This window comes from Tachypleus tridentatus, chromosome 7 (assembly GCF_004210375.1).
Source record: "Tachypleus tridentatus isolate NWPU-2018 chromosome 7, ASM421037v1, whole genome shotgun sequence".
Taxonomy (NCBI): domain Eukaryota; kingdom Metazoa; phylum Arthropoda; class Merostomata; order Xiphosura; family Limulidae; genus Tachypleus; species Tachypleus tridentatus.
In genome coordinates this window covers 119,144,776-119,160,335 of record NC_134831.1, presented here as the reverse complement: position 1 = coordinate 119,160,335, position 15,560 = coordinate 119,144,776, and the positions used below count along the sequence as shown (strand labels likewise).

At 36.0% G+C, this 15,560-nt stretch overlaps 1 protein-coding gene across 1 annotated transcript in view; it reads right to left on the bottom strand.

The window, feature by feature from the left end:
• Positions 1–11,757: 11,757 nt before the first annotated feature.
• LOC143257792 (puromycin-sensitive aminopeptidase-like protein) overlaps positions 11,758–15,560 on the bottom strand; it is a 40,920-nt gene continuing 37,117 nt past the window's right edge. The window contains exons 7-8 of the mRNA XM_076516825.1: positions 13,208–13,381; positions 11,758–11,826 (exon numbers count right to left, since the gene is read on the bottom strand). Coding sequence (XP_076372940.1) covers positions 11,758–11,826; positions 13,208–13,381 — 243 coding nt within the window. The remainder of the gene's footprint in view (positions 11,827–13,207; positions 13,382–15,560) is intronic.

Here is a 15,560-nt window from a genome sequence, read left to right as displayed (position 1 = left end):
TAAAAAAAGTACTTCTAAAACGTTAATTTCTTACTTGGCGACTATACAGTTTGTTTGTTTGTTTTGGAATTTCGCACAAAGCTACTCGAGGGCTATCTGTGCTAGCCGTCCCTAATTTAGCAGTGTAAGACTAGAGGGTAGGCAACTAATCATCACCACCCACCGCCAACTCTTGGGCTACTCTTTTACCAACGAATAGTGGGATTGACCGTCACATTATAACACCCCCACGGCTGAAAGGGCGAGCATGTTTGGCACGACCGGGATGCGAACCCGCGACCCTCAGATTACGAGTCGCACGTCTTAACACGCTTGGCCATGCCGGACCTGGCGACTATAGAGCTGGTAGCACGTAGACTTAAATCACTTCTTTAAGGTCATTGGTTTAGTTTGTCTGTAAAGCCGTCAGTAAATACTCTGTGATAATACGTTTTTCCATATGGCATTATAGGTAAGATTAATAAACATAACCGTTAAACTGATCCCTTGCACGTCTCGATAGTCGTCAGTTGTCTTAATTAGCTAAGGTTGTTGTTCAGAAAAGATCTCTTAGCGTCCATTTTTAATCTCAGATACAAATGTAGGTGTGCTTCCAAGGGTTACTGATCTTTAATCTAGGCTTGTTTACTCCCATAACGTTATTTTTCTACCTAGACTAATTGTATTAAGGCTGACATTTACTGTCACGACAATATGGTATATTGTTTTTATGGAGAAACGTTCTATCGCGAGGGTCGAGTCGACATGAAAATGAAACAAGAACTTGTGAAGAACACGGACGTAAAGATATTACTGCACGGGTCTAACACGTGCCTTTAGAAGCTACTTGTCGTTTTGAATTATGAAGTAGTCATGATCTAATCTCCATTATATTCATCTTTGTAGGTTATTATGTAAGACACTTAATATTAAGGTATTTATGTAACAACAGTTATTATTTATATTTCAATGTGGTTTTCTTACAATAGACAAACTCTTATTTTTGATTCTATAAATGGTACATCGATAACTAGTCTCATGTTCCAAAGAATCGTTTAGAATAGAAGTCAACTCAGAGAATAATTTTAAAAACACACTAAGTAAAAGAACGAATGATGTCAAAACGTACACATTTGTATGTGGACACCCATTGTCGCTAAATCTCAACCTCATTTTTACGTCGTGCTTTGTAAATAAGTGAAACAGAAAAGTAAAAGTAAAACAACAATAGTTTTGATAATTCTGAGTGGGTTTTATGATACAGTTTCAAATTTTATTACTATTTACTTGAGATATCTCAGTAACCCTGATAAAATGCATTCCCATTCTGTGATTTCACAGAACATCCTGCTTATCTCGTGTAGGTGTAAATAGAACTGCCTCTTTATCGTATCTGCTCGAATAATGTACATCAAACCAGTGAGCAACATGACAACACAATTATAGATATCAGAGGAAGACGTGCTCTATGAGTTTACTCCTGTGAGGTTTAGAAGTCTCGTGTAAAAGGATCCGAACTGTCTTTGCTTGAAATTATTACAAATCCTTCTTCTTTCGACAAATCAGACGGCGGGGGAGATTATCTCCTAAAGCAACCCTTGGTGAAACTGCCAGAAATGTTGTGCTCGTGTCAATATAAGAGAAATCTTGTTGAAGACCCCCCCTCTCCTGCTGTGATACACCGCCATTCTCCCTCGGTGATGCAGGAGAATTCCTGCTTCAGTGCTTGTGGTTCCCATAGAAGTGACACAGCTGTTCTGACTCACAAACGGAAGTTGTGTGTTAGTCACTGTGAAGTTGGTGACGGACGGACGCACCATCCAAGCGAACAGATTAGGCAAAAATGGATCCGTCAAAACGAGCTTGTCCGCTCCAGAAAAATAACAGAGGTTAGAAAGTAAACCCTGAACGCAGTTATTCGATACTTGCGACTTGATATGTCTTTGAATCTACCATATTTTCTGATTATATTTTATATTTTTGATTTTATGTTTTTCTCTTGTTTATAACTTGTACTTTTCTCCATCCATCTATCTGCCCGATCAATTTCCTGTTTATCTATGTATCGGATGAAAGAGTTCTGTGTGTGACTGATGTCAGGCATCGCTCTTAATGGCTACTTGTCAAACACCAGTCACTCGTCAGAATGGTGTGGGTGAAACAAACATCAAACAGCAGAAAGAAACACTTTTGACTCAAAGGGGAATGAAGATTGATTACAGATACGCGTACACTCGTAACTTGCATCTTATCCCCAAACACGCCGTGTAGTCTTAGCCTTCAAAACTGTTTTATTATTTTTGTAACTTTTGGCTATCTGTCTGTTAGCGCGTCCGCGTTTTTTTTATCAATGCGAGAGACTCGTTATCCGAACCATGATCAGAATACTGAGAAACAGAGCTGTGTGGAACTTTCACGACCTTATATATTTATACAGCCAAACACGAGTGATTTATAGACAACATTTGTATGCACTTATTTGAAAAAGTAGTCCGGAGTAAACATATACGAGGGTGAATGTTTGCAAATACGTCGAGTTGTTTCTTTCTCGGTACGCTAGGAGGTATTTGGAGCTTTCACACGTGCTAAGAAAGCTGGCATCGTTCACTGACTTAATATACACTTAGTTTGAACAGTTCTGAGCAAAGGCTTACAACAGTGAGAAACATAAATCAGAGTAGTGGTTTCGGTTTTCACACATTTGAAAAAATCCAAATGTTTAACAACTAGTTCGTATTTTTATTATTTTCTGTTAATTTAACGAAAATAAAACTTAATGAAATATTTTCAAGGAAAGAAGCAACAATGACTTCCTCCTTCACGTTCAATTACGTATTCCAGTCAAAGAAAGATAGGCCTTTGAAACAGATTTAAAATATAGCTTTAGAACGGTGGTTTTGTTTGGATAAGTTACGGTCTATTTTTCTGTTTGGTTTGTTTTATATTTCGCGCGAGGGCTACACAAGGGCTATCTGCGTTAGCCGTCCCTAATTTATCAGTTTAAGACAAGAAGGAAGGCAACTAGTCATCACCACCCACCGCCAATTGTTGGGCTACTCTTTTACCAACGAATAGTGGGATTGACCGTCACCTTATAACGCTCTCACGGTTGAAAGGGCGAGCATGTTTGGTCTGACGAGGATTTAAACTCGCGACCTTCGAATTAAGAGTTGAGTGCCTTAACCATCTGGCCATGCCGAGACCTATTTTGTGAGTTTCTAAAAATTGGTACTAATGTAATAAATACATTTAAAAAAATAATGAGCGAGACACAAGTTTTAAGATTAATAGTAACTTTTGTCAAAATGGTTTCAAACGCATACATATAAATATATATACGAAAAGCGAAAATTCATCGATAATTCCTTTTGCTGTAAGAAAAAGAAACTTAAATTATACTTCTTGTTGTAAGAAAATAAATGTAAAAGTTCATTTTGTAACTGTTGAGGTATATGTTCGTGAGCGGGAAAGATTCAGAAATATTAGCTTTTGACGTAACAGTTCGAACGTGGAATAAAAAAACAGGTTAACTGTTAGGCGTAACGTTAGTATTCGTTTGCCGTCGTAATTTATTTTAACAAAGCATCTGAGAAAACTCTTGAAATTACGTGTGGCAAGACTTCCATCCTGATGAATATTTTCATAGAATGTAACTTGGCGGTATTTTAACGTCTATGTTGAATTTTATAAAACTGAAGCAGTAAGAATAACTGATATATTGATCGGTAATTGGAGGGTGTAAAATGTACCTGAACATGATAATTTTCTGGGAATTAGGGGATACGACCTTTTTAAAAAAAAGTGCCATTTATAGGCTTCGAACGGAGCGACTCGTAAACTTATTACCAAGCATTAACTTAACCTGACCCCCAGGAATATGTGTAGGTGTGGAGAGGTCCACCCTTTGCACCCTAGATTCTCGGTCTATTTAGTACAAAATGTCGACCTTCAAGTGTTTTAGCGGTAAGCCTGTGAGCTTCTAACACTAACATCTGATTCTGGTACAACACAGAGAGCCAGTTGTATAGCTTTATGTTGGAATACAGATAAACAAGTAAAGTGTCGGCCGTACTATTCTAAGGAGGCTTGCACATGATATGGAAATCGAATGTATAAATTCAAAGAATTTAAATATTACGATATCAGATATGTTTATAGCAAGACTGTTATCAGCAATGCCATTCTAGGTAATGGACTTGATCGAGGATGTGATGTGATATAAAATACGCTCTGCAATTTCAGCTGTGGACGTACATTATAAAAGTTTGTTTGTTTATTTTTTAATTTCGCACAAAGCTACTCGAGAGCTATCTGTGCTAGCCGTCCCTAATTTAGCAGTGTAAGACTAGAGGGAAGGCAGCTAGTCATCACCACCCACCGCCAACTCTTGGGCTACTCTTTTACCAACGAATAGTGGGACTGACCGTCACATTATAGCGCTCCCACGGCTGAAAGGGCGCACGTTTGGTGCGACGAGGATTCGAACCCGCGGCCCTCAGACTACAAACAGAACGCCGAGTAGCTTTACGTGAAATACAATCAAACCAAACTATTAGCATTTAATAACCTTTCCTTACTAATACTTAGTGTACTTTTCCAGCTAGCGATTAATTGGAATGAATTTGTTGTTGTTTTGAATTAAGCACAAAGCTACACAATGGGCTATCTGTGCTCTGCCCATAACGGGTATCGAAACCTGGTTTTTAGCGTTGTAAGTCCGCAGACATACCGCTGAGCCACTGGGCGGGGGGCTAATTGGAATGGAAATCTCCGATTTGAGTTGTAGCTGTTGGTGGACTTTCAAAATGGAAAGGCTGTTTAAGAACTCTGAAAGCTTAGAAACATGAAATAATTAGAGCTCGAATGTGAGTAGAATAAAGGTTACATCACAATAACACTTATTTTCGTTCAGTACGATAAAAATGCAACATTTCAGAACTCATCAAGTGTACAAACACGCAAGAATCCAAACAAGCCTTAAAAACTGTATGTTCATGAGCAAAAACGTTGTATACTAAATACGTTTATGATTTTTTCATTCTTGTTTAAACGCTTAACGACCAGGAACAGAGTTACTCTGGCACTAAATCTACTACTACATTTATATTCTAGGAAACGTCGAATCAATTAAAAAAAAAGGTAATATTGGTTTATTTTGTGAAAAATAACATGTAACATTGTTCAACAAATGGAACTGAAAAACAATGATTTGATGACGTATAAATAGTATTAGTTAAAGTCTGAAATTGACCACAGTAGTTTGAAAGTTGAACCGGAAAACAAGATACTGGTTAAAGTTTGGACTTTTTTACAGTCAATGGTACAAACAATGATTTGAAAACTGAAACAGAAAAAAATAGTATTAACAAAAGCTTGACGTCCAAACCAGTGATTTGCAAAGTTAACCAGAAAAGTGTGATATTATTAAAAGTTTGATTTAAAAAAAACAGTGGTTTGAGGACTGAATAACGAAACATGGTATTGTTAAATGTTTGGAGTTAAAAGCAGTGGTTTAAGGACTGAATAACGACATTTGATATTGTTAAAAGTTTGAAGTTAAAAGCAGTAGTAGAACATTATAACGCAACCACGGCTGAAAGGACGAGCATGTTTGACGCGACGGGGATGCGACCCTCAGATTACGAGTCGCACGCCTTAACACGCTGGGCCATGCCGGGCCCCATTATAAAAGTGACGTTGAATTATGTTATTCGGATAAGAGTTGTAGCGTAAACAGCGCGTACTGTCATGACTGACTGACCTTCTTTCTGGTCAGAAGTTATAAATTAGAGACAATACATCCGAACCTTGAAGTCTATGACCTGGTGAACCATGTGTCACATAAAATGTGTTGTCTAAGTTTAAAATGACCATATCAAGTATTACACACTTGACCCGATGTCAATGTTAATGCACGAAACTTTCCGCTATAGAATAAGTAAATAACGGTGTTCAAAGTTGTTATGCAAGTTAATAATGTATGTATTCATTGTTACAAACATAAGAGGTTATAACTGCAAGAAGTTATGGTCAAGGGTCAAATAGGTTCAGCCTTGTTTAGCCTTCTGGTCGATTTTCCTATTTGTTTTAGCACAAAAGTCACATTGGGCTATTTGCTTGTCTATTGCGAAGAACCAAACCCCGAATTACAGTGTTGTAATTACGTAAATTTACCTCTGATCTACCAATAGACACTACCAGTTGAAGACAGAAATTAATGTATTTTTAACAATTTTATAAACGAACGTGTACGAATAAAACTTGGACTTTTGAATAACCTCACCATTTACATTCAATGTTAACTTTTTTATATGGTCCAGCATGGCCAGGTGGTTAAGGCACTCCACTCGTAATCCGAGGGTCGCGGATTCTAATCCTTGTCACACCAAACATGCTCGCCCTTTCAGCCGTGGGGGCGTTATAATGTGACGGTCAATCCCACTATTCGTGGGTAAAATAGTAGCTCAAGAGTTGACGATGGATAATGATGACTAGCTGCCTTCCCTCTAGCCTTACACTGCTTAATTAGGGACGGCTAGTGCAGATAGCCCTCGTGTAGCTTTGCGCGAATTTCAAAACAAACCAAACCAAATTCTTTATACCAATAACAAAGTATTTGCGATAAATACAAGAAAAACTTGTAACCATGTTAAACAAACATAACAACAGGATTAGCTGTACCCATACTGACCTTTGATGCGTTCACTCAATAAGAACCTTCAGCACGTTCAACATAAATGATGTACACATGTTTATTCCGTTTTTCACATTGCATTAACTATCATTTGTTTTTGATAAACTATCCATTTTGCGAAGCTACAAAACTCTGTTTTTCCAAAACGATATATTTCCTTACTGGTCGTTAAACAATTTGAAAACGTTTTGTTTAGTTTTTCGATATACGTATGCAAAAAAAAAATATTATCTCGCGCCATAAGGTAAAAATTTCGTATTTTTGATTTACAGTTCCAAACTAGGCTATTTAGTCAAAAGTTACCGAGAATAATATATGAATAAAGTTTATGTCGTTTTTATACTGTGAATGACAAATGTATATACAGTCAGTATCTCATTTCATGACCTGATATAACATCATTTTAAAGAATTTAAACTGTTTTTAAATAATAACGTTCCATTAAATATGTTATAAATTTTTCCCTATTATTCTGGTCGAGTGTTTCATTAAGGAAAATGCTAACACTTTTTTGCTGACCAGGCAGATATAAAACGCCTAGGGTATTGAATTCAGAAGTAAATTTTATTAAGCCTAACAGTTATGTTGCATATCATAACGTTCATTCACTAGAATACATAATATGATTTCCTCTCCAAATTTCCTACGTCACCAAAGCGATTGGTCTGTGAAAGCTTATGAAATATATATAATGTATATTGTTCTTGTATCATTCTTGAAGAACGTGACCGAAAACCAGCATTTTTTTATTCTGAAATATTATAATATTAATATTGTAATAGCTTTTACAACAAATTACTTAAACCTAAAGGAAATGTACAGCTTAATATAATTTTATATAATTGTCTGTAGTTTAACATAATTTTATTTGTAAATCACGCATATGACATCCATTGCAAAACAATACCTTAGAGAGTAATAATTCATAAAAAAGCCTACTTTAAAGTTTAGTTATCACTGATATTTGGATTAATGAAAACGTTAACACTTTTCAACTGACCAGACAGAGGTATAAAACCCTAGGGTAGTGAATTCAGCAATATACTTTATTAAGCCTAACAGTATTATAATTACCATATTTGACTGATAGCAAATTTTGTGATGTCACGCGTTCATCTTAACTGATGAGAATCGAAGTTAAAGAAAGGCCTCCTAGCATGAAATCCATGAAGCACAAACTAAGATAATTTCAGTAAAACAAAAATAAATCTACAGGTAGAAAATAATTTTCATAATTTTGATCTCTCGATTTAGACATTTTGCGTTAGTAGATTTTGTGTTTTATCTTCGCAAGTTGTAATGAATTTACTGTTATACATTTGATATCTCTGTTTGTTTCAGTTTAATGCATGTAACGTATATTATTAAATTTGTATTGCGCAAGTCCCTTCTGTTCTCTAAATTTGTAGAAGATTCTCGAACTACAGAATTTGACCAGAAACGTTTACAGATTTTGAACATTAAAAACCGTTTAACTTCAGGGAATTAACTTTGGACATTGGTATTTCAACGAAATCCTCACATAACTTCGGCAGAAAAAAACAACACGTATGAAGAATAGAACTAGCTAGCATTACCTTTAAGTGAAGTGTATCTGTGTGTTAACATAATAGAAATTTGCGCCTCGTGGATCTGAACCGTTGATAATATATTCAGTTCCAGACCAGTTAGATGACTGAATAGTGTTTGTGTTGTTATTTCTATAACCAAGCCACATTGGGTTATCTTTCGAGCACACAGAGCAGAATAGAACTTCTAATTTGAGCGTTATAAATCCAAAGACTTACCGCTATACCAGCTGGGACTTATCCTTGTGAGTTTGTAAAATGTTTGTATATAAATTGTATTGTTTGTCTGTATATTAAAATATATTTGTGTTAAGAAAGAAAACTGTGTGTATCAATCGTGTTGGCAAATATCATAAACTTGATACACACTGATATTTAATTAACTTCTAAATTAAAATTAAAATGTCAGGCGATTTGAAATAATAATACGTAACACAATAAATCGAAGACTCGTCCGAGGTAAAACATAATAAGAAATAAAGTTAATATATTAACTCCCTAAAAATTTGAAATCAGATTAAAAAACTAAGTCTATACCACAGAAAGTATTCAATACCTGTATTGTGTAACTCTTTTAGACAAAGTCAATAAATAAAATGACAAAATATTAACACACTCATATTTAGACATTGTAGACAAAGTTAGTAAACAAAATTTAAAAATAGACACACACTCTGTTGATTGATTATTTGGAATTAAACACAAAGCTACACATTGGGCTATTTGTGCTCTGCCCACCACGGGTCCAAAACCTGTTACTGCTAAATTAGGGACGGCTACCGCTGATAGCCCTCGTGTAGCTTTGCGCGAAATTCAAAACAAAGCAAACCGTCCCATTCTATGGTTGCTAATCCGGGATTTTTTTGGTATACATTCCATTCTTTAGTCCTGTTTTTCATGGCTTATCAGTTAGAAGCTAATTTATTTGATTATATCTGTTGTTAATGTTATGTCTAATTTCTTAACCCATTGTCTTCTATATATATATATATTAACTAGAATATGCATTTTTAGCCTGCATATAAAAAGTTAAAAACCTGACCCATGGTTATAATTTTATTTCTGCTCTCCCCTACCCTCTCACTCCCCACACGTACACAGAAATATGAAATCTATTATTCTAATATTGGAGTTTAGTTTCCAGTTATGTTCCTTTTAAAATATCGAACTAGCTCTAGCAAATCAACATATTATTTTATCTTGAGATATATGTCTACTGAAGTGACTACGGTCAACATATGACACGCGTATATGCTCTTGTGATATGTTCAGTTCGTAATTTCTTTTAATAATATGACACGAATATAGTTGTTACATTTAATAATGAAGTGAGTTACTAACATCTTATTTGTATTTTAAGTCCGTTCGCTCAATAAAATCCAGTTGTTTTTGTTTCAAGAATTAGTTCAGACCACTCCTTTCCTTTTCAGTGAACGGTTGCATAGAGATTTGCCTGAATGGCTAAGGCGATAAAAAAGATAACTAGTATTTAAAATCATGTCAGAGACAGCCCCATGAGTTGGGATTGCGACACAGTAACCCTAATGAGCTTGGCTGTGTAAGACACCAGCTAGTAGGGTATCAGTAACACCTGCTCTATTTGTCAGCTAATTAATAACTGACACCACGAACATATTAACAATACCATGATTTATTAAACAGCGTTGTGTATTGTATAAGTGATCCAAGTCAAATGCAACATTTGTTCGGTTATCTCTACGTATCTTCCAAAACCGCTAACTTCAAACCTTTTTTGTTTAGCATCTTATTCCAGTATATATAACAATTTAACTTCCAGCACTAAGTAATTAGAGCCTCGTCTTTTTACACTGGTGTCGATTTATCAGTATAATGGATTACACCATCAAAACATCAACAAAACCCATCAGTTTATCTTTTTTAAAAAAGGCTATAAATATTTATGATTATAAAAATGTTGACGACCTATTTAGGCTTATGTTCGGAGCGCCTGTAAAAACAGGAAATAGAGTATACATAAAACGGAAATACAATGTTGTTGTTTTTTTGTTGTTTTTGTTAATACCATTGGTTTGGTTTGGTTTGGTTTGTTTTGAATTTCGCGTAAAACTACACGAGGGCTATCTGCGCTAGCCGTCCCTAATTTAGCAGTGTAAGACTAGACGGAAGGCAGCTAGTCATCACCAACCACGCCAAATCTTTCATTCTACAAAAAGTTTTACTGTATGAGAAATTGAGTATCATTGTATCGACCTCTTGGTGTAAGCTCTTATAAAATACAAGAGAAAGGCCGCCTCATTTCTGAGAGCTATAAATTATAAAAGGCCCCCCAGTGGCTCTTCGGACTTACAACGCTAAAAACCGGGTTTCGATACCCGTGGTGGGCAGAGCACAGATAGCCCATTGTGTAGCTTTGTGCTTAATTCAAAACAACAACAACAATAAATTATAAAAAGAAAAATTTTCCAAAACGAGACCTAGAAATAGATCAGCTACACGAAGAAATACACAATATGTTTAACATTTGTGTTATCCAGTCTGTTTCGTTCAACACAAGAAACTGATTGATTCTGAAGAAGAGCTTGGAGCCGTCGACTTTTGAATTGTGCGACACCAGAAAATATCATTCTACTTTAAATTGTGAGTGAATTACAAAAGTGGGAGTCACTTTTTTAGAGTGAATGTTGGGTGGCAGCGTCTGCATTCTGTCTCGTCAGTAGGTCAAAATTATGGACGATGGTAATAGCTATTTCATAAATATGAAGTACAGTTTAAGATTGACAACTAATGGAACCAGATGATTAAGACAACATATATGAAGTTTAAAATACCTTTATAAAATATTATTTTAAAACAAATACTGAAATTTTAAAAATGCCTTCATAATGTCTTTTCTTTTGGAAGTTTGAACTCCATGAAACGATAAATTTAGTAAATTCAGTCAGTTAAACTTATACAATTATTATTGTAAAACGGCAACAGTGAGTGAATGCCACGTCCAATACAAACATTGTTTGTTTGGAGTTAAGCACAAAACTACACAATGGGCTATCTGTGCTCTGCCCACCACGGTTATTGAAATCCAGTTTCTAGCATAGACATATCGCTGTGCCACTGGGGTGGGGAGGCTCGATACAAACAAGTAGTAGAAAAGTGGCCATGACTTGTTTGTGACTTAAGACTAGCGGGACTTATGATTAATTACTTATCTAATACTTTTTTTAGCTTAGGTATTATTTCTTGATTTGATATGTGACTGAGTTTGTCGAGCTTTTTCTACATCCTCGATTCTATATTATTATTTATGGTCTGGCACGTTTCCCAAGGGATTTTCAGTCATGAGTGGCATGCTTTGCTTTTATCTATTCCATCTTAACACAGCCAACAGAAAATTCACTTGTATTTAATTAACTTTACTAGTTCGTGATGAGATAAAACCTTCCTGTATAAATCTTTAATAAGTGAAGAGAGACACAAAATGCATGGTGCGTTATTGTATTTTTAGTAGCGATTTGTATTAGAGTCTGATTGAAACTATTACAAATTCTTTCCTAATTGCTTAAGAATGCTGACGCAGTCCAAACGGTTAAACTCTGTGAAGTTTCCCTTTACAAAAAAAACACAAAAAAACAACAACAAAAAAACATGTAATATGTAATGCAGGCTGAAATTTGAAATTGATTTCATTCACATTTTAACTACGGAAATATATATTTTTTTACGTTTTGCTGTCTCTTAAAAGATATGTTATAAAACGGCATGCATCTAAATCCGAACGGAAACGTGTAACTGTTCTTTCTTCATTTCCTTAAAAGTCCTTGAATAAGCATTTTTGAATTTATTGTTTTTTTGGTTTGTTTTGAATCTCGCGCAAAGCTACACGAGGGCTATCTGCACTAGTCGTCCATAATTTAGCAGTAAGACAAAAGAGAAGACATCAGTTCATCACCACCCACCGCCAACTCTTGGGCTTCTCTTTTACCAACAAATAGTGGAAACTAACACGCGAGCTTCATAATGTGACGGTCAATCCCACTATTCGTTGGTAAAAGAGTAGCCCAAGAGTTGGCGGTGGGTGGTGATAACTAGCTACCTTTCTTCTAGTCTCACACTGTTAAATTAGGGACGGCTAGCGCAGATAGCCCTCGTGTAGCTTTGCACGAAATTCAAAACAAACCAAACCTTTGGCTTGGTAATGGCCTCGGGTAACTTTGAGCGAATTTTAATAAAAAAAAAAAGGAATTCTCAGGTTTATCATTGCAGAGATTACGTTTACGTTTATTTAGAAAGAATATTAGTTGTTTGGAGTCCATAAAGCTCGAGCCGGTAGTTAGGGCGAAGAGACTAACCCTACTTTTTATTCTTTTAGATGAATATAAAAGAAGTATAATTTAAAAAGAAATGTTGGCCAAGTCCACTTGTTTGGAGGCATTGGTTGGAGGCTCGGCATGGCCAGGTGGTTAAGGCACTTGACTCGTAATCTGAGTGTTGCAGGTTCGAATTCCTGTCACACCAAACGTGCTTGCGAAATTCAAACCAAATCATATGCATAAACATATCATGAGGCCTTTTCAATTTATTTTGAGTACAATACATCTTAATTGTACATATCAGATGTAGGATGAGCTTCTGAAATGATCAGAAACATGTACAACTTTTACATCGTGTGTTTGGGTGTATGTACAGACATTTTAAGTCAATAGCGCCAACAGAACCATCAATACTACCAGCAAAACTTACAATCTTTAATTATAACAAAACTGAAAGTCTCTCCAGTGGCACGTTTGCGGACTCACAATGCTAGATACTCGTGGTGGGCAGAGCACACATAGTCTATTGTATAGCTTTATGCTAATTCCAAAAAAACAAAACTGAAAACATATGAACTGCAAAGTTGTCATTTAGTCATAGACACCAAGCTCTGAATCCAGAATTTTTTTTCTGTTACATGTAAAATGTTTTTGGAGATACATAAAGGGAAACTCACCTCATTCTCTATTCCTTCAGAGGCAACAAGTCCGACAATTTTTTGACCTTCTTCTACCAGTTCGTTTGAAGTACACCAAGTTTCTGTCGTGCAATTTTTCCCTCTGTTAACTGCACAGTTCCCGTCCTTGAGGCTTTCATCTCGCCGACCATGGGTCCTGGAGTATCTATCGTACTATAACCGGCCTTCTTGTTCGTTTTTCAATGTATACAACCCTTCCGCCAAACAGTCAAGAGTTGATTAGGATCAGAAACGTGCTTGGAACATTATACGCTCCACAACGTGTTTTTTTTTTTATTCTCTCTTCTCTTATTTTGTACAAAAAATGACAAGGTCTACTTTACCTATTTTCGAACTTGAAAACAAAATAAAACGAAATTATAACGTACATGTGTATAATGAATAAGTAATTCTTTACAAGATTTTATCGACGTTGTGATAGGTTACACTGACGCTTTCATGAGGCGATATAAAATTAAAGCTATTGAAAAAAAACAAACAAACATCTAAACCTTCACGGTTTTGTTCGAATTTGTTAAAATTCTAAACACCTCTTTAGGACTTGAAAGCACAAAAAAGATATCTTACCTTCAAACATATCCAGAATTAATTTAAAAATATTTTAGTTTTAACACTAACTCGCGGGCCCGGTATGGCCAGGTAGGTTAAGGCGTGCGACTCGTAATTTGAGGGTCGTGGGTTCGCATCCCCGTTGCACTAAAGATGTTCACCTTTTCGGTCGTGGGGGCATTATAACGTGACGGCCAATCCCACTATTCGTTGGTAAAAGAGTACCCCAAGAATTGGCGGTGGGTAGCGATAACTAGCTGCCTTCCCTCTAATCTTATACTGCTAAATTAGGGACGGCTAGCGCAGATAGCTCTCTAGTAGCTTTGAGCGAAATTACAAATAAAAACCCTAACTTGTGCGAATAATCTTTTAATCTAGTGATTCTTTCAGTGGAAATTTCCTTCTCGTGTGCAAAAATGTTATCTCGTGTTTGAAAATACGAGTCAAGTTTGTTGTGGTTTGTTCTGGCTTACTTCACTGTGTATAGTTTTTCTCATCAAAAATCTGTGATTGTGTTTCAGTTATTATACTCAAACAAATAATACGACATTTATCGACAAAACAAGCAGCGTCGTTTGTCTTGTAATAGAAAACACTCAAAGGCAATGGAAGACAGGTATTGTTCTACGCAATCTAGAGCTTTTTTGTGGAAATGAAACTGATACCTAATTTATTTGATTGTTTGTTGATATAAATAAAGCTATACAATGGACTATTTGTGCGATGTCCGTCTCGGGTAACGAAACCTGATTTTTAGCGACGTAAGTCCAGAAACTTACCCTTGAGTCACTGGGGTGGGGCGGAGTGAGACTGGCACTGGATGAAATTCGACATTACGTACAAGTTAGCGTATTAGACAACAACCAGGAATTATACTAAACCTTACTCAGCATCAAAACAGATTCTGAGCTCTCTAACTACTGCCGCACAATTTGAGTCGAAATGCAAAAACTGACAAAACAAGAATTCGTTCTACAGACAGTTGGTCACCTTCAAAGGTAATAAGTAAACAGGCGAAAATTCAAGGCCCAATTGGTTTTGGTTTTGTTTTGTGAATGATATTCAATAATTTGGATCTTTTCCTAGAACAAACGTATACTTTGGGTGAGTTTTCACCAAGTCTTGTGTGATCCACATCCGACAAACGCTGCAGTACAAGAAAAAAAAAAAAAAAAAGAAATTGTCAGAACACAATAATTTTAACATGAAGAAACTCCGAAATCCCTGATTTATAAATCTAATTCATTTTGCTTTTCGACTTCTTAAAAGTGTCAGGGTATAAAATAACTTCCTTTCTCTATAATGGTTTGGTTTTTTGGAATTTCGCACAAAGCTACATGAGTGCTATCTGCGCAAGCTGTCCATAATTTAGCAGTGTAAAACTAAAGGGAAAAAAGCTAGTCAGCACTACCCACCACCAACTATTGGGCTACTCTTTTACCAAAGAATAATGGGATTATTCGTCACATTATAATACCTCACGGCTGAAAGAGCGAGTATGTTTGGTGTGAGAGGGATTCGAACCCACGAACGTCGAATTACGAGTCGAGTGCCTTAACCACCTGGCCATGTCGGGCCTTATTCATATGAAATTCAAGTAGTTTCAAGACATATGTATTACGACATTAATAAGAAATAAGTAAGTATACAGACATACAACGCTAAAATCAAGGATTCGATTCCTCTCTGTGGGCTCAACAGATAGCCCGATGTGGCTTTGCTATAAGAAAACACACAGGCGCCCACACACTTTTACGTTGCGTTAACTTATTTAAATAAAACA